This window comes from Salvelinus alpinus, chromosome 4 (genome assembly GCF_045679555.1).
Source record: "Salvelinus alpinus chromosome 4, SLU_Salpinus.1, whole genome shotgun sequence".
NCBI lineage: Eukaryota > Metazoa > Chordata > Actinopteri > Salmoniformes > Salmonidae > Salvelinus > Salvelinus alpinus.
Window position 1 is genome coordinate 40,833,378 of NC_092089.1, and position 25,405 is coordinate 40,858,782.

The 25,405-nt window shown below is 45.5% G+C and overlaps 1 protein-coding gene and 1 long non-coding RNA gene across 8 annotated transcripts in view; one reads left to right on the plus strand and one right to left on the minus strand.

Moving 5' to 3' along the window:
• The window catches only part of LOC139573540 (oxidation resistance protein 1-like), a 183,569-nt gene that overhangs the window by 48,817 nt on the left and 109,347 nt on the right, over window positions 1–25,405 (minus strand). For 4 of the 7 annotated variants that reach the window (XM_071397111.1, XM_071397115.1, XM_071397113.1 and 1 more), the window contains one exon: window positions 1,045–1,130. In XM_071397111.1, the coding sequence (XP_071253212.1) occupies window positions 1,045–1,130 (86 nt within the window). Of the gene's footprint in view, window positions 1–1,044; window positions 1,131–1,446; window positions 1,520–13,969; window positions 14,295–25,405 lie in introns of those variants that run through there. The other 3 variants (XM_071397117.1, XM_071397112.1, XM_071397114.1) reach the window with 2 other exon arrangements.
• On the plus strand, window positions 1,035–2,045 carry LOC139573545 (uncharacterized). The gene is made up of 2 exons (XR_011674621.1): window positions 1,035–1,150; window positions 1,823–2,045. It is a non-coding gene; the product is annotated as an uncharacterized lncRNA (long non-coding RNA).

Below are 25,405 nucleotides of genomic sequence, written 5' to 3' on the forward strand. Positions count from 1 at the left end.
CTCCCTCCCTCCCTCCCTCCCTCCCTCCCTCCCTCCCTCCCTCCCTCCCTCCCTCCCTCCCTCCCTCCTCTCCTCTCCTCTGTGGCCAGGCTGATCGAGCTCCACAGCATTCCGCTCCCCATGCAGTGTTACCAGGGAGAGAAGAGAAGAGAGAAACCTGTCTGACTGAAGCTGGATTTGAGGGTCATTTCAAGAACACTACCAGCCAGAGCAGCAGCAGAGACAGACTCCATTTTCAGATCCTCTGGATACGGGTCTGTCTGTCTCTCTGTCTCACTCTCACACACAACAGAGATGGCAAATGAATAGCAATGACAACACCAGGTGGAAGGTCATTCGTAAACAGTGGTGGAATGCTCGCTGCTAAGCACCACACAGAATGAACTGAATTCCATATAGACGACACATTCTGACTGAGTATCTCGCTCTCTCGGTTCTCCTCTGGCCAAAAACGTACATACGTACACAGCTACAATCCTCTCTCTTCCTTTACACCCAAATGCAGAATGGAGCAGGATTGATACACATGTCTAATCTATTAGAACAGATTTTCATCACACGGTAGAGAGGCAATAGCTCTGGCTGGTCATACACAGTCCCCCTTTATGTAAACAGACATTGAACGATGCACATGTGCAACTGTAAAATACGAAATACTAAACGCCTCGTTCTCTCCCTCCACACACACACGCGCGCGCGCACACCACACACCACACGCACGCACGCACACCACACACCACACGCACGCACGCACACCACACGCACGCACGCACACCACACACCACACGCACGCACACCACACGCACGCACGCACGCACACCACACGCACACATACACACACACACTCCTAACGATGTGAGCCAGCATGGCCAGGTTCCTTTTCATAACACAACATAATAACACACCACCACAACAGCAGCTATTACTCAGACTAGGGCAACAGCCAGTAGACACACAGAGCAGCACAGCAGCAGCAGCAGCAGCAGTAAAAAGCATTAAAACACCCAGACAGAGAGGACACAGTCTAAAACCCTGTTTACTTACAGCATACTCAATGGTTCCTTTGGGTCTCTGGAATGACATGCGTCTGCTGCCATCCTTCTTCTCTTGAGTCTTCTTCTGGCCGGTATCTGAAAGCAAGCGAGGCAAGGTACGCATTACGTTCATGTTCCTCTCTCTCCCCAGCTTGCCTTGTCACAAGCCGCTGTTTCCCAGCCACACGGGTAGACAGCTCATTCGTCAACAGTGAGTGTGCGAGCCAGTCAGCCTACGATGTGAGCGGAGTGGAACCTCTTTCTCTCTCCCTCTCCTCGCAAGCTCTCGCTGCTCTAGCTGTCTCTCCTCCTCTCTCACTCTCCTACTCTCTCTCGTTCCTCCCCCCCCTCTCTCTCTCTCTCTGTAGCCCTACACCACACAGCACAATGACATGCGTTGATTCCAGTTCACCTTGCCTTCTGCTGCTGCCTCTTCTCTCACAGCAGACACACAGCACCTTGACCTCCATGAGGAACTGAGGACAGGAGAACTTGGACGAGGGATGGAGCTGGGGCTGGGGGAGACAGGAGAGGGTCGTGACTCGGGTATTCTATGGGGTATAGGACTGGGGCTTGGGGTATAGGGCTGGATCTGAGATCACAGGGATGGGGCTGGAAGAGAGCAGGGGCCGAGGGCTGGGGGTAGAAGGCTTACGGTACAGTACAGAGCACATCCTCTCTCTCAGTCGGCTAGGTTCCCCCCGTTATGTTCAGTATGCAGGCTATGCAGCAGATCAGATCAGAAGCCTAACACGTCCTTAACTTCTTCTGTTTTTGTCACCGAGCAGTTCGGGCTGAAACACATGAGTCATTCGCCATGCAGCCATTCTATTTCTGGGGCTCAGGACTCACTGCACTGAAGAGGGAGAGAGGAAGAGGAGCTGCTTCCGGTGGAGCTGTAGCCATGACTCCACTCAGTATTCACCATGATAGGCAATGTAGTAGGTTTAATGTTTGCTGTCTGTCAAATGTACCATAAAGCCTGAGATAGCTTCGGCGATCAGACGTGCATTGAAGCATTCGGTATGGTGTCTCTGCTGTCTGGTTTGGTTTATTTGACACCCCACTACTACAGTTGTATAACAGAAGTGTATCTGACATGAAACTATGTTACATATTGTTTCAGGTCATAGACATAACACTAATGTGATACCGAAACACTGACGTGGCGGTATGAGAGCTAAGCCAAGACCTAGAATAAATACCACCTGATTCTAAAACCAATATGAGAAAGAAAGAGAGCAGGGGGAGAGAGAGAGAGGGGAGGGGGGAGGAGGAAGATAGAGCTACAGAGAGAGGGCTACAGAGAGAGCAGAAAGAGAGATACAGAGAGAGAGAGAGAGAGAGAGAGAGAGAGAGGGGAGGGGAGGGGGGGAAGAGAGAGCTACAGAGAGAGGGCTACAGAGAGAGCAGAAAGAGAGATACAGAGAGAGAGAGAGAGAGAGGGGGGGGGGGAGGAAGAGAGAGCTACAGAGAGAGCAGAAAGAGAGATACGTTAGACAGAGACCAAGTCGAGAGATACATTAGAGAGAGAGAGACCAGAGAGAGAGAGACCAAAAAGAGAGGTAGGGGGAGAGACTCAGAGCTACATTCACAGCAGCAGGGTGTTAGTGAGGGAGAGAATATAGTGAGGGAGAATAGTCTAAATTTGAACCTCAACATGGAGTGTGATGATGTGCCATCAGAAACACAGCTATTTCTTCACACTGGGAGCAGAGCAGAAACACAACGTTAAACAACAAAGATCATCAGACCTCAGTGGGTCTACACCACAGGAACACATGATAACCCCTCTTACCCCTTTACAGAAAACCTGTTCACTTCTAATAAACAGCCTGCCAGACAAACTCTGCTATTTGCTGCTAGGGCAAGAAAAACATCCTGTACACAATGTTATCCAGTAACAAAAATGGACATTTACAATGAATTTACCAAAATTAGATCTATAGGAGACAATTGATTAAACACTGTCATCACAAATGAAGTTACTCAGTTAATCAAATGTTCTGTTTGTGTGACACGTTGTTGCACACTAAACAACAGCATTGAATACGTATTTGTTTTAATTGTGCAGTGCATACTGCGAATACAAGCGTTGTGTTTTAGAGTATGGTGCGAGATGAAAGTCACAAATAATGTGAGCAACTGTCCCTGGGGCCACAGCAAGTCTCATTAAACGATTATCTCCGCAAAAACAGTGGGTTGTGTAACACCAGATTTCACAGATGTGGGTCAAGGTCATGTTATCTCATTTAATTTGCATCTTTCTCTATCCAAAAGAAGCCGAACTAAAGCAACAGCTATACCACCACAGCTGATACACTGTTGCTCTTCATTTCATGAATGGACTTGCGACAGCAAGCATCCCACTTTAAATCTGTGTCATACTTCTGATTATTATTATTCTTAAGCACACTATCTCCTCTTACACTGTTTCAGCTGTTCAACCTTTAAAACGTACACAACCGGTCTGGAATAGTTTTTCATCTATTTAAAACTTCAACAATGCCTCATTGTCTACTGTACTTCTGTATTACAGTTGTCATACTATATACTGAGGTATTTTAGTAGGAGAGTTTGTATACTGAGGTATTTTAGTAGGAGAGTTCGTATACTGAGGTATTCTAGTAGGAGAGTTCGTATACTGAGGTATTCTAGTAGGAGAGTTCATATACTGAGGTATTCTAGTAGGAGAGTTCGTATACTGAGGTATTCTAGTAGGAGAGTTCGTATACTGAGGTATTCTAGTAGGAGAGTGTGTACAAGTATAGTAGTGTGAGTGGAGTTATTTATGATGAAATGTGTGATCTAACTGCCCCACAAATTAAAATCAAATTTTATTGGTCACATACACATATTTAGCAGATGTTATTGCAGGTGTAGAGAAATGCTTGTGTTCCTAGTTCCAACAGTGCAGTAGTATCTAACAATTCACAACAATACACACATATCTATAAGTAAAATAATGGAATTAAGAAATATGTAAATATTAGGACGAGCAATGAGTGACATTGACTAAAATACAGTAGAATACAGTATATAGATATGAAATCAGTAAAACAGTATGTAAACATGATTAAAGTGACTAGTGTTCCATTATTAAAGTGACCAGTGGTTCCATGTCTATGTTTATAGGGCAGCAGCCTCTAAGGTGCAGGGTTGTTTAACCAGGTGGAAGCCGGCTATTGATGGCTATTTAACAGTCAGATGGCCTTGAGATAGAAGCTGGTTTTCGGTCTCTCGGTCCCAGTTTTGATGCACCTGTACTGACCTCGCCTTCTGGATGATAGCGGGGTGAACAGGCCGTGGCTCAGGTGGTTGATGTCCTTGATGATCTTTTTGGCCTTCCTGTGACATCGGGCACTGTAGGTGTCCTGGAGGGCAGGCAGTGTGTCCCCGGTGATGAGTTGGGCAGACCGCATCACACTCTGGAGAGCCCTGCAGTTGCGGGCGGTGCAGTTGCCGTACCAGGCAGTGATACAGCCCAACAGGATGCTCTCAATTGTGCATCTGTAAAAGTTTGTGAGGGTTTTAGGGGCCAAGCCAAATTTCTTCTTCACCACACTGTCTGTGTGGATGGTCCATTTCAGATTCTCAGTGATGTGTACGCCATGGAACTTAAAGCTTTCCACCTTCTCCAAATGTGATCCGGTCTATGTGGATGGGGGCGTGCTCCATCTGCTGTCTCCTGAAGTCCACGATCAGCTGCTTGGTTTTGTTGACTTTGAGGGAGAGGTTATTTTCCTGGCACCACTCCGCCAGGGTCCTTACCTCCCTCGTGGCTGTCTCATAATTGTTGGTAATCAGGCCTACTACTGTTGTTAGTGTCGTCTATCAAAGTAATCAGACCAATTATTTTACAAAATGTTACTTTGACTATGTTTAACTGCTTCGCTTAAGTAAAACAATTTAAAGTTCTCCCACTACTACAAAAATACTGTTAAAGAGTTAAAGCAAGTCCCATAATTTTTCTTCATGGAATATTACAATCTAGTTCAACAACATTATCTTTGGCATTTGAAATAAAAACACAACACTGGTGCTGAGCAGTGTGTGAGTCCGGTCTTGTGACTTACTGATAGGAAGGCTGTATATTTACAAAACAATGGAGGATGGAGAGGTGAAGTGAGAGGGTGGAGAGGAGAGGTGAGGGGGTTGAGAGGTGGGGTGAGGAGATGGAGAGGGGAGGGAGGGGTGAGGGGAGAGATGAGGGGGTTGAGAGGGGGGGTGGGGTGAGGGGTGAGGGGGTTGAGAGGTGGGGGGGTGGAGAGGGGCGGGAGGAGTGGAGAGGTGAGGTGAGGGGGTTGAGAAGGGAGGGAGGGGGTGGAGAGGTGAGGTGAGGGGGTGGAGAGGAGAGGTGAGGGGTGGAGAGGAGAGGGGATGGAGAGGAGAGGTGAGGGGGTGGAGAGGAGAGGTGAGGGGATGGAGAGGAGAGGTGAGGGGGTGGAGAGGAGAGGTGAGGGGGTGGAGAGGAGAGGTGAGGGGGTGGAGAGGAGAGGTGAGGGGGTGGAGAGGAGAGGTGAGGGGGTGGAGAGGAGAGGTGAGGGGGTGGAGAGGTAGGGTGAGGGGAGGGAGAGGAGAGGTGAGGGGGTGGAGAGGAGAGGTGAGGGGGTGGAGAGGAGAGGTGAGGGGATGGAGAGGAGAGGTGAGGGGGTGGAGTGGAGAGGTGAGGGGGTGGAGAGGAGAGGTGAGGGGGTGGAGAGGAGAGGTGAGGGGGTGGAGAGGAGAGGTGAGGGGGTGGAGAGGAGAGGTGAGGGGGTGGAGAGGTAGGGTGAGGGGAGGGAGATGGTGGGGTGAGGGGGTGGAGAGGAGAGGTGAGGGGGTGGAGAGGTAGGGTGAGGGGAGGGAGATGGTGGGGTGAGGGGGTGGAGAGGAGAGCTGAGGAGGTGGAGAGGGGGGAGGGGTCCTACTTACAGTATACTGCCAATCATGTTATTTAGCTAGGTAAGTCATGTAGCTGCTCAGGACAGGGTGTCGAGGGCACCGACTGGTAATGCTTTACATTAAGTTCTCTTCAGCTTTTATACCTGTGTAGTAACACTGTAATTACACCAGTCACAACATGTTGTTACATAGTACCTTACAACAACCTCCTCCTCAGACAGGTTCTGTATGACAGGCCCATAAAAACACACAAGAAGGCAAACGTATAACTTATTCCATATACAGTATACAGTTGAAGTCGAAAGTTTACATACACTTAGGTTGGAGTAATTAAAACTCGTTTTTCAACCACTCCACAAATGTCTTGTTAACAAACTATAGTTTGTTAGTCGGTTAGGACATCTACTTTGTGCATGACACAAGTAATTTGTCCAACAATTGTTTACAGACAGATTATTTCACTTATAATTCACTGTATTACAATTCCAGTGGGTCAGAAGTTTACATACACTAAGTTGACTGTGCCTTTAAACAGCTTGGAAAATTCCAGAAAATGATATCATAGCATTAGAAGCTTCTGATAGGCTAATTGACATCATTTGAGTCAATTGGAGGTGTACCTGTGGATGTATTTCAAGGCCTACCTTCAAACTCAGTGCCTCCTTGCTTGACATCATGGGAAAATCAAAAGAAATCAGTCAAGACCTCAGAAAAAAATAAGTAGACCTCCACAAGTCTGGTTCATACTTGCGAGCATTTCCAAACACCTGAAGGTACCACGTTCATCTGTACAAACAATAGTACGCAAGTATAAACACCATGGGACCACGCAGCCATCATACCACTCAGGAAGGAGACGCGTTCTGTCTCCTAGAGATGAACGTACTTTGGTGCAAAAAGTGCAAATCAATCCCAGATCAACAGCAAAGGACCTTGTGAAGATGCTGTAGGAAACAGGTACAAAAGTAACTATATCCACAGTAAAACGAGTCCTATATCAACATAACCTGAATGGCCGCTCAGCAAGGAAGAAGCCACTGCTCCAAAACCGCCATAAAAAAGCCAGACTACGGTTTGCAACTGCACATGGGGACAAAGATCGTACTTTTTTTGGAGAAATGTCCTCTGGGCTGATGAAACAAAAATAGAACTGTTTGGCCATAATTACCATTGTTATGTTAGGAGGAAAAAGGGGGAGGCTTGCAAGCCAAAGAACACCCTCCCAAACGTGAAGCACGGGGGTGGCAGCATCATGTTGTGGGGGTGCTTTGCTGCAGGAGGGACTGGTACACTTCATAAAATAGATGGCATCATGAGAAAGGAAAATGATGTGGATATATTGAAGCAACATCTCAAGACATCAGTCAGGAAGTTAAAGCTTGGTCGCAAATGGGTCTTCCAAATGGACAATGACCCCAAGCATACTTCCAAAGTTGTGGCAAAATGGCTTAAGGACAACAAAGTCAAGGTATTGGAGTGAAGCCCTGACCTCAATCCCATCAAAAATGTATGGGCAGAACTGAAAAAGCGTGTGCGAGCAAGGAAGCCTATAAACCTGACTCAGTTACACCAGCTCAGTCAGGAGGAATGGGCCAAAATTCACCCAACTTATTGTGGGAAGCTTGTGGAAGGCTACCCGAAATGTTTGACCCAAGTTAATTGAGTGTATGTAAACTTCTGACCCACTGGGAATGTGAAGAAATAAATAAAAGCTGAAATAAATCATTCTCTCTACTATTATTCTGACATCTCACATTCTTAAAGTAAAGTGGTGATCCTAATTGACCTAAGACAGGGAATTTTTACTGGGATTAAATGTCAGGAATTGTGAAAAACTGAGTAAAATGTATTTGGCTAAGGTGTATGTAAACTTCTGACTTCAACTGTATATAAGGTGAGACACGGCCTTGACTTCCCTGACTCTAACGGGACGATAACAGCACGTTGTAATGAATATGCATTGGCTTAGTGAGCTGTCAAACTACACACAGGAAGCACACCACGACAGCCCACATCCCTTTGCTAACACCCTCTCGCCCTCTCTTTCTTTCTCCCTATTTCTCTCTCTCTCTCTTTCTCCCTCTCCCTCTCTCTCAGCATTATGCAGTCAGTTTTCCCCTGCATACAGCACCATCACCGCCACCACCCAGTACAACCAAACGTTGCTGGAGCAGCACTTTGTGTTGTGTCTGCTGTGTCAGGACAGGGAGGAGAGGGGAGCAGAGCAGTCCCTCCCTTCATCCTGCCTCTGCCCCGTCATTAACACTGGCTCCAGGTCAATAAATCAAACACTGATGCTGTCACAGGCTCAGTGAGTGTCACCCCATCCAGACTGTCTCATTAGCACGCACTCCAGGGCGACTAATCACACCATGATCTCTCCATCGGCTCCTGGGTTATTGCCTTGTGTGAAATGTTCAGTTGGTAAATCAAGTTACTATTTATTTATTTCTTTATTGGTTTAAAAAAAGGCATATTTTTCTGTCTCCTGAATACAGTAGCTGGATTATATATATTTAGCAATTTTTTAAAATGAAACAATTAAAAGAATATTTCTAACATTTTAACATACAGTTAGAAATCACATGTATCATTTTTATTAAATCTTTAGATACATAGAAATGTGAGGAAGGAATATACACAAAAACCTTAATAACTGTATAATAACAATGTTCTTGATACCTGGGGCTTGTGCTTATGAACATTCCACAGTAATACTGTATGTATAGTCACTGAAAAGGCCCCTGGTCTGCTGGTTGGTCAAGGACCAGAGGACCCCAGTAACCTAAATCAAATCAAATCAAATTTATTTATATAGCCCTTAGATTAGCTGATATCTCAAAGTGCTGTACAGAAACCCAGCCTAAAACCCCAAACAGCAAGCAATGCAGGTGTAGAAGCACGGTGGCTAGGAATAACTCCCTAGAAAGGCCAAAACCTAGGAAGAAACCTAGAGAGGAACCAGGCTATGAGAGGTGGTCAGTCCTCTTCTGGCTGTGCCGGGTGGAGATTATAACAGAACATGGCCAAGATGTTCAAATGTTCATAAATGACCAGCATGGTCAAATAATAATAACCTTCTCTTGACTCCCCAGACCAAAGCTATATTCCCACCAATAACCACACTAGCATACTGCTCAGAATTAAGCAATATATTTGACATGCACTCTACATAAGTAGGCTACTGTAGAATGCATGTGGACACCGGAACATAACCCTTTCTGCCTGTGGATCAATGCTGTAGGAGAAGGAGCTCACCTGTTGATCCTATGGCTCTCTGCATCTCTGACTGCTGCATCTCCAACAACAAGCAACCTCTCAGGTTACAGCCTGAATCAATACCCTGAGTTGAGAAGTGATGAGCTCAGCTAAAAGGAGAACCACAAACTCTGCAGTATCTCTCTCTACTTATCCTCAGTGTCACTCACCAGCCAGCCAGCCTTGGTCAGAAGAAAGTAAGTATCACAAATCTACCACCTCTCTCTAGTCTGCTATCTCCACTGGACTCACCACCATCCTAGCTGAAATCTACCAACTGTACGACATCATCAACCCTCCAACCACAGTCAGCTAAGCTCCCTGTCCAATCACAGCGGTCCACAGAGATCACAAGGGGAAATGAGTCTTTAAAAGTATCTGTGTGACTAAATATCACACAGGAATGAGAGTTGACAACTTGATGAACATTTCCCGGGCAGCAAACACCACCCAGACTATTCCATCTCAAATCTCTGACGGCTTTAATGCTAAATCTTTATCGTATACTCTCACCTCACTAAAGCACGCTTTGGCACAACATATTGAAATGGATTGGGTTGTTGCTCAGGTTCACGGGTAGTCTGGGTAAACAGTGAACACATCTTTCAATTATGGTTCAGAAGACATTGAGAAGACGCTTGATATGAGTGTTGCTTAGTCAAACAGTCACAGCAGATATTGAGAGGAGGGTCGGTCAGACATTGACCTCCTAACCAGGCTTCGGTTGCTGGCCTGTCAGTTTAGCATTAACTCTACAAAAAACAAAAAACAAACTACGCTGCCACTGCAACCTCAGCAGAAATCAGTGCGATCCCCCTTTAACATGTCGGGTCAGATAGATGCATTGCTGCAAATGTTGCTTTTTATTGTTGTGAAGGTGTCTACTGTTAGTATCTACAGTTGAAGTTGGAAGTTTACATACACCTTAGCCAAATACATTTAAACTCAGTTTTTCACAATTCCTGACATTTAATTCTAGTAAAGATTCCCTGTCTTACGTCAGTTACGATCACCACTTTATTTTAAGAATGTGAAATGTCAGAATAATGGTAGAGAGAATTATTTATTTCAGCTTTTATTTCTTTCATCACATTCCCAGTGGGTCAGAAGTGTGCACAACTCAATTAGTATTTGGTAGCATTGCCTTTAAATTGTTAAACTTGGGTGAAACATTTCAGGTAGCCTTCCACAAGCTTCCCACAATAAGTTGGGTGAATTTTGGCCCATTCCTCCTGACAGAGCTGGTGTAACTGAGTCAGGTTTGTAGCTTGCTTGCACATGCTTTTTCAGTTCTGCCCACAAATGTTCTATAGGATTGAGGTCAGGGCTTTGTGGATGGCCACTCCAATACCTTGACTTTGTTGTCCTTAAGCCATTTTGCCACAACTTTGGAAGTATGCTTGGGGTCATTGTCCATTTGGAAGACCCATTTGCGACCAAGCTTTAACTTCCTGACTGATGTCTTGAGATGTTGCTTCAATATATCCACATCATTTTCCTTTCTCATGATGCCATCTATTTTATGAAGTGCACCAGTCCCTCCTGCAGCAAAGCACCCCCACAACATGATGCTGCCACCCCCGTGCTTCACGTTTGGGATGGTGTTCTTTGGCTTGCAAGCCTCCCCCTTTTCCCTCCTAACATAACGATGGTCATTATGGCCAAACAGTTATATTTTTGTTTCATCAGACCAGAGGACATTTCTCCAAAAAGTATGATCTTTGTCCCCATGTGCAGTTGCAAACCGTAGTCTGACTTTTTTATGGCGGTTTTGGAGCAGTGGCTTCTTCCTTGCTGTGCGGCCTTTCAGGTTATGTTGATATAGGACTCGTTTTACTGTGGATATAGTTACTTTTGTACCTGTTTCCTACAGCATCTTCACAAGATCCTTTGCTGTTGTTCTGGGATTGATTTGCACTTTTCGCACCAAAGTACGTTCATCTCTAGGAGACAGAATGCTTCTCCTTCCTGAGCGATATGACGGCTACATGGTCCCATGGTGTTTATACTTGCGTACTATTGTTTGTACAGATGAACATGGTACCTTCAGGCGTTTGGAAATTGCTCGCAAGGATGAACCAGACTTGTGGAGGTCTACTTATTTTTTTCTGAGGTCTTGGCTGATTTCTTTTGATTTTCCCATGATGTCAAGCAAGGAGGCACTGAGTTTGAAGGTAGGCCTTGAAATACATCCACAGGTACACCTCCAATTGACTCAAATGATGTCAATTAGCCTATCAGAAGCTTCTAAAGCTATGATATCATTTTCTGGAATTTTCCAAGCTGTTTAAAGGCACAGTCAACTTAGTGTATGTAAACTTCTGACCCACTGGAATTGTGATACATTGAATTATAAGTGAAATAATCTGTCTGTAAGCAATTGTTGGAAAAACGACTTGTGTCATGCACAAAGTAGATGTCCTAACCGACTTGCCAAAACTATAGTTTGTAAACAAGAAATTTGTGGAGTGGTTGAAAAACGAGTTTTAATGACTCCAACCTAACTGTATGTAAACTTCCGACTTCAACTGTAGGTAACAGAGAGATCTAATGGACAGAAGTGTCCAATAATAATATCTTAATATAATATTACTGGATGAATTTGCTCCCCTGTTTACGTTTTTCTAGTGACCCAACCTTCCCTTTGATGCTATTTGATGTACAGTACATCATACAGCAGCACGTTGCTTTAAATGGACTGGCGGTGAATCTCAAAGGAATGTATGTTAGTTCCATTGGGGCATACTAAACATGTTGAATTGTTGCTAGTCGATATCAGTAAGTAGCCAATACAAACACTGTACTGTAGCCTAAAGCACTGCTGCACAAAGGTCATTATGCCTGTTTGCATCAAAGCATCATTGCTCACGACGCCATTCAATCACCCTTATAAAGCATCTGTCACGCCTTCATAATGCTTTTTCTTTTGTTTATTTCATTCATGATCATTGAATTAATCACTGCTTGTTGGGTTATTGTGAGGACACTTTGGGGCTAAATCAGTGAAGCATTTACAAATCTTCAATCGGATTTGCTATCTGTACATGCCTAACCAGCGAGGCTCAAAATAAATATGGAAATATTTTTGCCCTAAATGCGTTTCAATGTGAGTTGCTATTGTTAGTGAAGTTATTTTCCTCCACCCCAATAAATCCATAATGAGACCTATACTCCTAGAAAGATTCAATCATAAACCAATATGATATAGGCCTAACAACTCTTCCCCACAAAGACAGACACCATCCATCACCATCACAGTATATCAAAATGAAACGTTCCACACAATTGGTTGTAAAAAAAAATCCACCATTATGAAAAAGACATCCAATTATGTGAAGGCCTATTCCAGACCTGGGATCAAATACTATTTGAAATCATACCCAATACTTTAGCTGTGCTTGACTGAGTTTGCCTGTTGCTATAGAACCATTAGAACCATCCCCAGTCCTCGCCCACATGGCACTCCAGGCAAGCTATTTCAAATAGTATTATAAACACTGGTGTAGTACAGCTGAGATGCTAGAAGGCTGTATGTGTGTGTGTGTGTGTGTACTGTAGCTGAGAAAAAGTGGGCTCTGTAGCAGTCAGCAGGATAATAGTTTGGTCTAATTAGGACAGAGATTAATAAGAAGCATGCTCTGCTGCCCATTGTGCCTTCCTGGGAAACCAAATGCCACTGAGGCCAGTTCATTAACAGTCTCTCTAGTTCTCCCTAGTGCAGATAGTGAGTGTGTGTGTGTCTGTTACTTTGTGTGTGTGTGTGTCTGTTACTTTGTGTGTGTGTGTGTGTGTGTGTGTGTGTGTGTGTGTGTGTGTGTGTGTGTGCGTGTGTGCGTGCGTGTGTGCGTGCATGTGTGCGTGTGTGTGTGTGTGAGTGAGGCTGCAGACCATTGCCCTACTAAGAGGAGAGAGGCAGGTAGTCAGGCCTGAGACGAGCCACTCAGTAGCCTTCTGTCCCGTCTGTGATGAATGAGCAGGCTAGGACCCTTACATGAGGTCAAGAAAGCGTTGGCCAACTGACGAGGGAACTGCTCAGAGCTGTGTGAGTGTGTGTGTGTGTTAAACTGACGAGGGAACTGCTCAGAGCTGTGTGAGTGTGTGTGTGTGTTAAACTGACGAGGGAACTGCTCAGAGCTGTGTGAGTGTGTGTGTGTGTGTTAAACTGACGAGGGAACTGCTCAGAGCTGTGTGAGTGTGTGTGTGTGTGTGTGTGTTAAACTGACGAGGGAACTGCTCAGAGCTGTGTGAGTGTGTGTGTGTGTTAAACTGGGCAATTCATGTAGTAGTAGTATGCATTACCATAGGCTTGAAGATTGAGTTACACCAGCTCTGTTGTGAACAATGACAGAGTGCAGAATAGTGTCCACTTTAAAATGCCTGAATTGGAGATGTGTATCACAATAATGTTGTCTGTTAAAATTAACCTTCAATCAAAGCACACAATCCTTCGTTTTTCAGGTGAAGTTATAAGGTAATGCAGATTTGTATTAAGTTATTTGTAAGCCATAGCATTCGAAACAATGCTTTTTGGTACATTGAATTGACTTGGTTGATGTTACAGACTGTGCCTTTAAGAAGCCTGCGCAGGGAAATGTGTAAACTTCGCCGTCCAACTCGTGACTGTGTTGCAACTTCTTCACCGTATGCCAACTGTACTGAAAATGTACTGTAGGTTGTTAAAAAAAAATATAAAAAATAAACAAACACTGACTGACTTCATCTACGGTAGTCTGAACTCTGAAACATTACACATTATACATTGAACAAGTTCGGCTCCAAGTCTATACTCACACCTGTGTTAATGTTGGTAATGTTGTCGTGCACAGGTCCAGAGTGTTCTGCGGAAGAGCCATCGGAATTTCCCCGAGTCGAGGTCGAGGCAGGCCAGATTCTATTCGACAGCGCGACCCTGACAGACAGAATGTAGTCCATACTGTGGAACTCGTACGAATATCACAACTTGGATGCACCTTAGTTATCACTAACAACCGTTTAAAAATAAGCCATTTCTGATATCACTGTCATTACGCAATCGCGATAAGATCTAGATAAAAGTCTTTAAAAAAGTGTAATGCAGTGAAACCAGCACACTTCAGCAGACGCAGAAATAGGAACTGAAACAACAGAACAACTTGTTCTGCCCTGATGACGTGACTGTCTAGCGTCAAGCAGTGCCCCGCACTCACTGCAGTCAATGGATACATATTATTGATAAACAATTCTAGAAAAAACGATGGAAGTTGTAAAAAAACACAAGATCATAACGTGCATTATGTAGCTACAATATCTGACCTATGCAATTAATACATGTTTATTGCTATACATTGTTATAGGGCATTGTTATATTGTTTATATTCTAATATTTAGCCTATGCCTTGGCCTTGAGGTGCGAAGTCCATTATCAAGATGGTTATTTAGGTCTTATAAATGAGTGACTGTATCCCTGAATGTGAGAGTCCAACAGCCAAGAGGTCTGAACCTTTATGTCATGGTGTGTACTCGCCCTGGGGGGCTTCTGTTTCACCCCTATCTGTCTGTTTCCCCTCAATTGCTGCAACTTGCAAGTCTTTACTTAAAGATGACATGCATGACAATCATGGGAACTGAATAAATCTCACTCTCATCTTAATAACATTGTATTCAATTGAGGAAAGCACATAGCCAAGCAGCCACTCCACTTACTATAAGTGTCCCACCATACAGCATAAGGCCAGGGACTCATAGTATTACTGCGACGTGTCTCTTCAAACACCAAGGGAAGAAGATCTGGCATTTGGAATGGGTCAATGTGTGTGGAACAGTGAAGAACCCAACAGACCAGGACAAGGTGAATTAATTGGGGAGCAGAATTAGGTAGTGAACTGGAAACAGACCAATGCATTATTCATCAGCAGAGATATGGTAAGAAATGAAAGAGAGAAAGAGAAATTCGTTTTGAAATCCTGAACTAGAAATAAAAGTAATCTAAACGAATTAATAGATACAATGACCGTGTTCTCCAAGGTAAGACATATGTTGTGCTCCATCTGGTGGTTACAGTGAAAAGTGCAGCCTTGCTTATAAATCACTTACTATTTTTAGGGGCACATGGATGGGTGACAGATTTACTCTAAATTGTGACAAAGCAATAGGTCAACATGGGTACATCCAGAGCTATATAAACAGAGTCCGGCAGAGTCTGTCCCCTCTCAAGGTTTCCTCCTATTACTAAGGAAGTGTTTTGGTACTTTACAACAAGTTATAAAGCATTGTAAATGCAGGCTTTTGGTAAAGTGTAGTCTGTTGTGAAAGGCTAAAACAGAAGGCCAGTGTTCACAAGAGATTTGGGTCAGGGTTGCCGAGATGAAGTAAACTGTTACCATTGATTTGTAACAGTACCATAGAGTCCATTTGGCTTCCTCTCTGTCTGGCCCTGTTTTATAAACACACGTTGCAACAAATTATTTGACAGACTGATTGATGAACTCTCAGTCAATAACACTGGTAAAGTTCCAAGTTCCAAGGTGAACATGATGATGGATTAGGCTGCCTGCAGTATGAGCTCTTAGTTGAGGGATTACAACTTGCTTTCTGCTCCACAGTGACCTTGAACACCATCCCTGTCTGGGCCCCTGGGACGCTTGGCCCGGGGCAGGGTTGTTGTGATGGGTTTTGGACAGACCACCACCTGGGGCTTGTTGCTCTGTAATATATAGCTACGAAAGCTGTAAAGCTGCCCAGAGCAGTCATCAAATCATCCATTACTTCCATACAGAGGGGGGTTGGGTTTCCTCCCTGAGCTCTGTCTGTTGCAGCCTAATAGAGGAAGAATTAGATACACTCTCACCATACCATCTAGCTCTGCTCCAGGGCATTAGTGTGCATTCCTCCTCTAGTTAGTGGACGAACGTGCACTAACGACCTGGACCATAGCTATGTACCACCCAGAAGACTGACTGAACTGTAACACAGTCTGCTTATTCAGCCCTGTTTAGTTTTCCCACCTGACTACTCTAAAGGCTGTGTAATTAAGCTACTGTGTAAGTTCAGTCGTTTATGAAACATCCAGAGGCATTAAATAAAATGAGCCTTATTGAGTGAAGAGATTAAAGTCTCGCTCGGTTTCAAACAACATTAAGTTTGGGTGTTTAATGTATCTCTCCTTTCACATTAACAACATTAAGGAGGTTTGTATCTGATTAAACGAGTAATCTACTGCCATTCTATCCATTCTAATGGGACCTTAGAGTTTATTCTAACTTCTGTCATTTGGTTACTAGCTCAGCATATTAACAACTGTTATACATTATATAAATGTATCGGATTGTAAGAATCTCTAGTTAAGAGGACCAGCTAAGGTTTGTATTGGTAACTACTTGTCTCTCTGGTCCCAAGCAATCTCTTCATTACCAAACAACACAACTTGTTGTACAGGAATCCATGCACAGAGGATCTAGTGTTACCAGTTGCCTCTGTAAGCTCTAGCCTAGCAGGCTGTGTGTGTGTGTGTGTGTGTGTGTGTGTGTGTGTGTGTGTGTGTGTGTGTGTGTGTGTGTGTGTGTGTGTGTGTGTGTGTGTGTGTTTGTTTTGTGTGTGTGTGTGTGTGAGAGAGGCTTTGTCATCATCAGAGAGTGGTGCTGAGGCTGGGCAGAGTGTTCATCTCACCAGTTTCCAGTGAGAGCCAGGTAGGCTGGCTGTATAATCCCCAGAAGAGGAAGGATTTCACTATGAAACAACAAACAACAAGCCCACAGGCAGCTCCCCCGTCAACCGCCTGGTTACATAACCTGTTCACAACACACTGTGAAAGCACACACACAGATGCACACGCAAGCATGTACACACAGACACACACACACAGACACACAGAAACAAACATCTGTGCATTTCTCAACAACAAAAATTCAGTAAAAAACAGAAAAAGAAATGAACTCATGCAATACAGATGCACCTGCTGGCAAACACACACAACCCGTGTTCACTGTGTAATAATTGAGAGATGGACTGAAATAAGTGTTATAAACTAGACTCCTAGTTAATAACTAGTTAAAATATGAATAGAGAGTGCTTGGAAATGAAGATGCCATTTCTCAGTACTCCTTCGAGCAGTATGTTCCATACACTGTGTTCCATACAACTGTCTTTGGGTCTTAGAAAAGCACTATATACAGTCGGAAGTTTACATACACTTAGGTTGGAGTCATTAAAACTCGTTTTTCAACCACTCCACAAATTTCTTGTTTACAAACTATAGTTTTGGCAAGTCGGTTAGGACACCTACTTTGTGCATGACACAAGTCATTTTTCCAACAATTGTTTACAGACAGATTATTTCACTTATAATTCACTGTATCACAATTCCAGTGGGTCAGAAGTTTACATACACTAAGTTGACTGTGCCTTTAAACAGCTTGGAAAATTCCAGAAAATTATGTCATGGCTTTAGAAGCTTCTGATAGGCTAGTTGACATAATTTGAGTCAATTGGAGGTGTAGCTGTGGATGTATTTCAAGGCCTACCTTCAAACTCAGTGCCTTGAAGTGCCTTTGCTTGACATCATGGGAAAATTCTGACCCACTAGGAATGTGATTAAATAAATAAAAGCTGAAATAAATCATTCTCTCTACTATTATTCTGACATTTCACATTCTTAAAATAAAGTGGTGATCTTAACTGACCTAAGACAGGGAATTTTTACTAGGATTAAATGTCAGGAATTGTGAAAAACTGAGTTTAAATGTATTTGGCTAAGGTGTATGTAAACTTCCGATTTCAACTGTACATATGTGTTATTACAATTGAATAACAGAGGGAGGCCAGTAAAAAGAGTGTTATAACTAGGATGATGTGAGAGAGACAAAGACTGTTTACTGTAGTTAGCACTAGGAGTCTCTCAGAGAGACAGGCAGGCATCGGTCTTCACAATGGCTGCAATCACAGGTGGAACCGGGCCTGTCACACAACACCTCCTTCTCTCCTCCTCTCCAGTACATCTCTTCATCGGGAAAGTATAGCTTTCTCTCCAGCCCCTCAAAAGCTGTCAACAACAGCAACACAACAGATGATTATGTTTCTCAGAAAGCGGTGCCGAATATTCATGAAGCTATGAATCCATGTTGTGCAAAATGTCTTAGGAATGTGACAATGCCAAATTGAATCATGTGGAGGAACTGGCTGTCTCTATACATCACATACGGGACTTATATAACCATCATTAATGTCACTTAGTCATCCAAATGGCACTTTATTCCCTACAGTGCACTACTCCTGACCAGGGCACATAGTGCTCGGGTCAAAAGTAGTGTACTATATAGGGAATAGGGTGACATTTGGAATACACACCTTAATAACTGCCATTATTCACGCTTGGTTTTAAACAAACTGCCCTCACTTGAAAGTCTGCTTTCAGTCCTTTGTCTTTTCTCATACAAAATGGAGTTCTAATGCTCTCCTATAACAAGAGCCTTTTTATGATATGCCATTTGCTCTCCTCTCTGCGGTTAACCTCAGTATGGGTAGTTACTGTAAGCTGCAGAGCAGAGGGTGAGCGGGGACTGCAATTACCCAGCCCCTTCAACAGGCCTTGGCCTACGGGCTCACAGTGTGGGAGTCAAGGCTACCAATCATACTCCAGACAATTATTTAGCTCTCTCAGACTCATAGGTAGTCAATTTAGTGTTCAAGGCCATTACTGGGGCTGAGATGGACCCTGCCTCAGCTGCCTTGCCTTCCCAGAGTCACTGCTCCTAGAACCAGGCTAGGTATAACTAACATTACCACAGCATTATTGACTCTTTATGTCATGCATACATGCTTTATGAATGGTACATATCACCACTCTAAGCAAAGTGTTACTATTCAGTGTCAGCATTCTCCTGATGTTGGGAGAAAAGAACCCTTAACAAAGGAGAATCATCCAGTCAGAGACACGGTTCTATTTTTAGAAGATAAGCCTCTTGTCACAGTCAATTGTGTTCTTATACTGTATGCTTCAGGGTTTGTTTTTCAACTCTTTCACAATTCATGAAACATGCTGTTTTGGTTCAGTTAGTGGCAGATTTAGACCAAAACTCTCAACACTTTTGATCTGATATATTATTGATTTATTATTGTTAAAAAATGATGCAGTTAGTGTGGAATACAGAAATAGGCTTGGAAAAAACCCTCAACTCGACAAAAAGTAATAAAAATACACTCTGCACATTTAAGATAACAAAATGTTATTTCAGTTTGAGTATAAACATTATCACAACACTAATACTATGTCATAAATGTTATTGTTCACCATTTCTAAATGGTTCCAGAGAAAAAAAGCATCCATCTGTAGATTAGTTCTATTAAACCCAACGTACTAGACTGGACTGGAGAGCATCTTGAGTGTTGGGAGAGGGCGAAAGCAAAGCTTGGTTGTGACTCAGCCACCGCCAGCCCACCACACTAATTCCATCCGTTGCCTTGCTTCCTCTTTTTCCTTCTGGGACAGCGCAGTTGTCCTGGTCTGTTGTGATAGATCACTGCATCGTGAGAGCCAGAGCCATCTTTCACCAGCAACTATAACCCGCCGTCCCTGGCTCATGGTCATCCATCTATCCTCCTGTGGCCGTGGGTGTCTGTACAGTGGCTGTCTCAGGCTCCACTGGGAGGCTGGGTGGCCCCAGGAATAATGACCAGGGGTGCACAGAGACCATCAGCTCAGCTCATCTCTCTCTCGTTGTCTCTCTCTCTCTCTCTCATTGTCACATTATGATATGAGGAGAGGAGGAGAGAAAGAGAGAGGAGGAGGAGAGGGGATGTGGAAAGCAGAGGTGGAGAAGAATAGAGGAGGAGGAGAGGAGGAGGGGAACGAGGATAGGAGAAGGAGAGGGGAAGATGAGAGGTGGAGAGGAGAGGAGGAGAAGGAGAGGGGAAGATGAGAGGTGGAGAGAAGAGGAGGGGAAAGAGGACCGGAGAAGGAGAGGGGAAGATGAGAGGTGGAGAGGAGAAGAAGGAGAGGGGAAGATGAGAGGTGGAGAGGAGAGGAGGAGAAGGAGAGGGGAAGATGAGAGGAGAGGAGGAGAAGGAGAGGGGAAGATGAGAGGAGAGGAGAGAGGGGAAGATGAGAGGTGGAGAGGAGAGGAGGAGGGGAAAGAGGATAGGAGAAGGAGAGGGGAAGATGAGAGGAGGAGAAGAGAGGAGAGGAGGAGGGGAAAGAGGAGAGGAGGAGGAGGAGGAGAGGAAAAGATGAGAGGTGGAGAGGAGAGGGGGAGAAGGAGAGGGGAAGATGAGAGGAGATGAAAGGTGGATAGGGGAAGGAGAGGGGGAGATGAGAGGTGGAGAGGAGAGGAGGAGAAGGAGAGGGGAAGATGAGAGGAGAATATGAAAGGTGGAGAGGAGAGGAGGAGGGGAAAGAGGAGAGGAGAAGGAGAGGGGAAGATGAGAGGAGGAGGAGAAGAGAGGAGAGGAGGAGGGGAAAGAGGAGAGGAGGAGAGGAAAATATGAGAGGTGGAGAGGAGAGGAGGAGGAGAGGGGAAAGAGGAGAGGAGGAGAGGGGAAGATGAGAGGTGGAGAGGAGAGGGGAAAGAGGAGAGTAGAAGGAGAGGGGAAAGAGGAGATGAGAAGGAGGGGAAGATGAGAGATGGAGAGGAGAGTTGTCTGTCTCTGAGAAAGGTTTCATTTCAGGAGGTAAAGATGAACATCAGACATGCACCACTGCTCTCGTCACGCAGGCAATTTATTAAAACAATAAAGCCTAGCTCCACTATAACGTTGACAGCTCCACAGGCTGAGACAGGGAGTGGGAAGAGACAGGTAGTGGGAAGAGACATGGAGTGGGAAGAGACAGGGAGGGGGAAGAGACAGGGAGGGGGACATCTCAGTGAAATAAACAAAATCAATTGTACTCATTGAACTCTGCGGTTGGAATGAATTGGTTTCTCTTTAAGTCAGACACACTCATATATTTCATCATTATCTTAAACAAACTCCCAAGAATCATAATGCCAAAATGGACGACGACTGTCCTTTTAGCTGCTCTTCTTCCTCCCTCTCCTCCCCTGTCGTCTGAAGTATATGGGCAGCTGACTCATACAGTACGTGCATCACAAATGGCACCATATTCTCGATATCCCTATGGGAACTGGTCAAAAGTAGTGCATTATATAGTGAATACAGTAGAATGACATTTGGGACACTGTCACGACTTCCACCGAAGTCGGTTCCTCTCCTTGTTCGGGCGGCGTTCGGCGGTCAGCGTCACCGGTCTTCTAGCCATTGTCGATCCATTTTTTATTTTCCATTTGTTTTCCTACACACCTGGTTCTCATTTCCCTCATTAAGTGTTGTGTATTTAACCCTCTGTTCCCCCCATGTCTTTGTGTGGAATTGTTTGTTTTTAGTGCTTTTACACATTTGTTACTGGTGAGCGTTGGGTTTTGTACCCATGATGGTTATTTTTTATGCCGTTGGTTTTGTATTAAACTGCTCCGGCTATTACCTAGTTCTGCTCTCCTGCGTCTGACTTCATACTACGGTGGAAAGTCCAGACCAGGTCTCCACCGTGCACATTCCCCCCGAATATGCCGATTTGGCTCTCGCCTTCTCCAAAAGGAAGGCGACTCAATTACCACCCCATCGACGGGGGGCTTGTGCGATAAATCTCCTGGTAAACGCTGCACTTCCCAGGAGTCACGTGTATCCCCTGTCACAGGCGGAGACGGCGGCTATGGAAACATATGTCTCCGAATCCCTGCGTCAGGGGTACATTAGGTCCTCCATTTCACCACCTCCTCGAGTTTCTTTTTTGTGAAGAAGAAGGAGGGAGGTCTGCGCCCGTGTATTGACTACCGAGGCCTAAAACAGATCACGGTGAGGTATAGTTACCCGCTACCTCTTATCGCCACGGCGATTGAGTCAAAGCACGGGGCGCGCTTCTTCATCAAATTAGACCTCAGGAGCGCTTACAACCTGGTGCATATCAGGGAGGGAGACGAGTGGAAGACGGCGTTCAGTACGACCTCAGGGCATTATGAGTACCTCGTCATGCCGTACGGGTTGATGAATGCTCCATCAGTCTTCCAAGCCTTTGTAGAGGAGATTTTCAGGGACCTGCACGGGCAGGGTGTAGTGGTGTATATTGATGACATTCTGATATACTCCGCTACATGCGCCGAGCATGTGTCCCTGGTGCGCAGGGTGTTTGGTCGACTGTTGGAGCATGACCTGTACGTCAAGGCTGAGAAATGCCTGTTCTTTAAACAGTGCGTCTCCTTCCTAGGGTACCGCATTTCAGCCGTGCGTAATTGGCCGACTCCCACCACGGTAAAGGAGGTGCAGCGGTTCCTAGGGTTTGCCAATTACTACCGGAGTGTCAGGACCCGGTGCGAGAAACAGTCACTAATAATTGGCAGAACCCAGAAGATGAGGCAGACACAGCAGTACTAGAGATGGTGGTTAAATAAAAAATAGATATCTTCCAAAATACAAAAGAAAATCCACAAAGTGGTAAAAACAGCAAGGGAAAAAACAAACCTCAAAAGATCAATCCAAAAATACACGAGAACAAAACCAGAGAACCTCTGGAAAATTCAACAAGAGAAAAATGTTCACAAAGGCTGGGGCTGGGTGCTAACATACAAACACTGAGCAAGGAACTGAGGAACACACAGGGTTAAATACTAACAAGGGAATGACTTACAGGTGCAAACAATAATTAGGGCAAGAAAAAACAAAAGGTACAAAAAAGGTGCAAGGGGGACATCTAGTGAACAAAACCTGAACAGTCCTGGCCAAAACCTGACAGAATCCCCCCCCTAGGAACGGCTCCTGACGTTCCTACCAGCCTTCTCAGGGTGGAGGACCCTGAACTGACGAATGAGGTCAAGGTCCAGTATGTCCTTGGCAGGAACCCAGGAGCGCTCCTCGGGACCGTAGCCTTCCCAGTCCACCAGATACTGCCAGGACCGCTGCACCCGGCGGGAATCCAGTATCCGATGGACGGTATAAGCCGACTGGCCTCCGATGATACGGGGCGGAGGGGGAGGTCTGCCTGCCGGGATAAGGGGAGAAAAAACAACAGGTTTTAATAAAGAAATGTGAAACGTGGGATTAATTTTAAGGGATCTGGGTAAGTGCAGGCGAAAAGTAACGGGGTTCACTTTTCTGGCAACCTTAAAGGGACCGATGAATTTCTGGGACAGTTTGCGAGACTCCACCCGTAGCGGTAAATTCTTGGTTGAGAGCCATACTCTCTGGCCGAGGCGCAGGGTAGGCCCGGGACGGCGACGTCTGTTGGCTTGTTGTTGGTACCTCTGTGAGGAACGCAGAAGATTAAGACGGGCCTTCTTCCACGTAAGCCGACAGCGTCTGATGAACCTCGAGGCTGAAGGCACACTGACTTCTGCCTCCTGGTTCGGGAACAATGGAGGAGCATAGCCAAACTGACACTCGTGCGGGGACATACCAGTGGAGGAGGAGCACAAGGTGTTGTGCGCGTACTCGGCCCAAACCATGAAGGACGACCATGTGGACGGGTTGTTGGAGACCATACATCTGAGGGTGGTTTCCAGCTCTTGATTCATCCTCTCGGTTTGGCCATTGGACTCCGGATGGTACCCTGAAGATAGACTGGCAGTGGCCCCTATGAGTTGGCAGAAGGCCTTCCAAAACCTTGAGGCGAACTGGGGACCTCTGTCGGAAACCATATCTTGCGGAATGCCGAAGACTCGGAACACATGGTTAATCACCAACTCAGCCGTTTCCTTGGCAGAAGGTAACTTAGTCAAGGGAACGAACCTGGCCGCCTTAGAAAACCTGTCGATGATGACTAGGATAGTTGTATTACCATGGGACGGAGGAAGGCCAGTAATAAAGTCCAATGAGATATGGGACCAGGGTCGGTGGGGAATAGATAGAGGGTGAAGGAGTCCTTGAGGGCGGAGGTGAGAAGATTTGCCCTGGCAGCACACGGAACAGGCCTTGACGAAAGTGGCAACGTCTTCTTTTATGGTGGGCCACCAGAACTTACGCTGGATGAACTCCAAGGTGCGACCTACGCCCGGGTGACAGGTGAGGCGAGAGGAGTGCCCCCACAGAAGGACTTGGGACCTTGCTGCCTTGGGAACAAACAACCGATTGGCAGGACCTCCTCCAGGGCCCGGTTCGATGGCTTGGGCTTGTTTCACGGTATCCTCCACTTGCCACGAGATCGGAGCCACGATCTTAGCGGCCGGAAGGACAGTCATGTCAGTATCTTCTCGAATGGCAGGAGAGTAGATTCGTGACAAGGCGTCCGGTTTGAGATTCTTCGACCCGGGTCTATAGGTGAGGATAAACTGAAATCGGCTGAAGAAAAGAGACCATCGAGCTTGTCTGGAGTTCAACCGCTTCGCCTGCTGGATATACTCCAGATTTTTGTGGTCCGTAAGCACTTGAAACGGTTGAGAAGCCCCCTCGAGCCAGTGTCTCCATTCCTTCAATGCCATCTTAACCGCTAGGAGTTCACGATCCCCCACATCGTAATTCCTCTCGGCCGGGGTAAGCCGGTGAGAGAAGAAGGCGCAAGGATGAAGCTTCTTGTCTTCACCCCTCTGAGACAGGACAGCTCCAACCCCAACCTCTGATGCGTCTACCTCCACCACAAAAGGTTCATCCGCCGTTGGTAGTGTCAGAATGGGAGCAGAGAGGATGCGCTGCTTGAGTCCTTGGAAGGCCGTCTCAGCTTCTCTTCCCCACAGAAACCTTGTGTTGCCACCCTTGGTTACAGCTGAGAGAGGGGCTGCCACCGAGCTGAAGTTCTTGATGAACTTGCGGTAAAAGTTAGTGAAGCCCAGGAAACGCTGAACTTCCTTAACGGACTTGGGGGTGGGCCAATCCGCTACCGCCCCTACCTTCGTGGGGTCCATCTGGACTCGACCGGGTTCCACTACAAATCCCAGGAATTGTACTCGGGAGGAATGGAATTCACATTTTTCCGGCTCAACGTACAAATGGCTGTCAAGGAGGCGTTTGAGTACTTGTCTGACATGCTTAGTGTGTTCTTGAAGGGAGCTCGAAAAGATGAGGATGTCATCCAAGTAAACAAACACGAAGATGTTAAGCATATCCCTAAGCACATCGTTTATGAGCGCTTGGAACACAGCTGGAGCGTTGGTCAGGCCGAAGGGCATCACCAAGTATTCGTAGTGACCAGTAGGCGTGTTGAAAGCGGTCTTCCACTCGTCACCGGGTTTGATCCGCACAAGATGGTATGCGTTCCGCAGGTCAAGCTTAGTGAA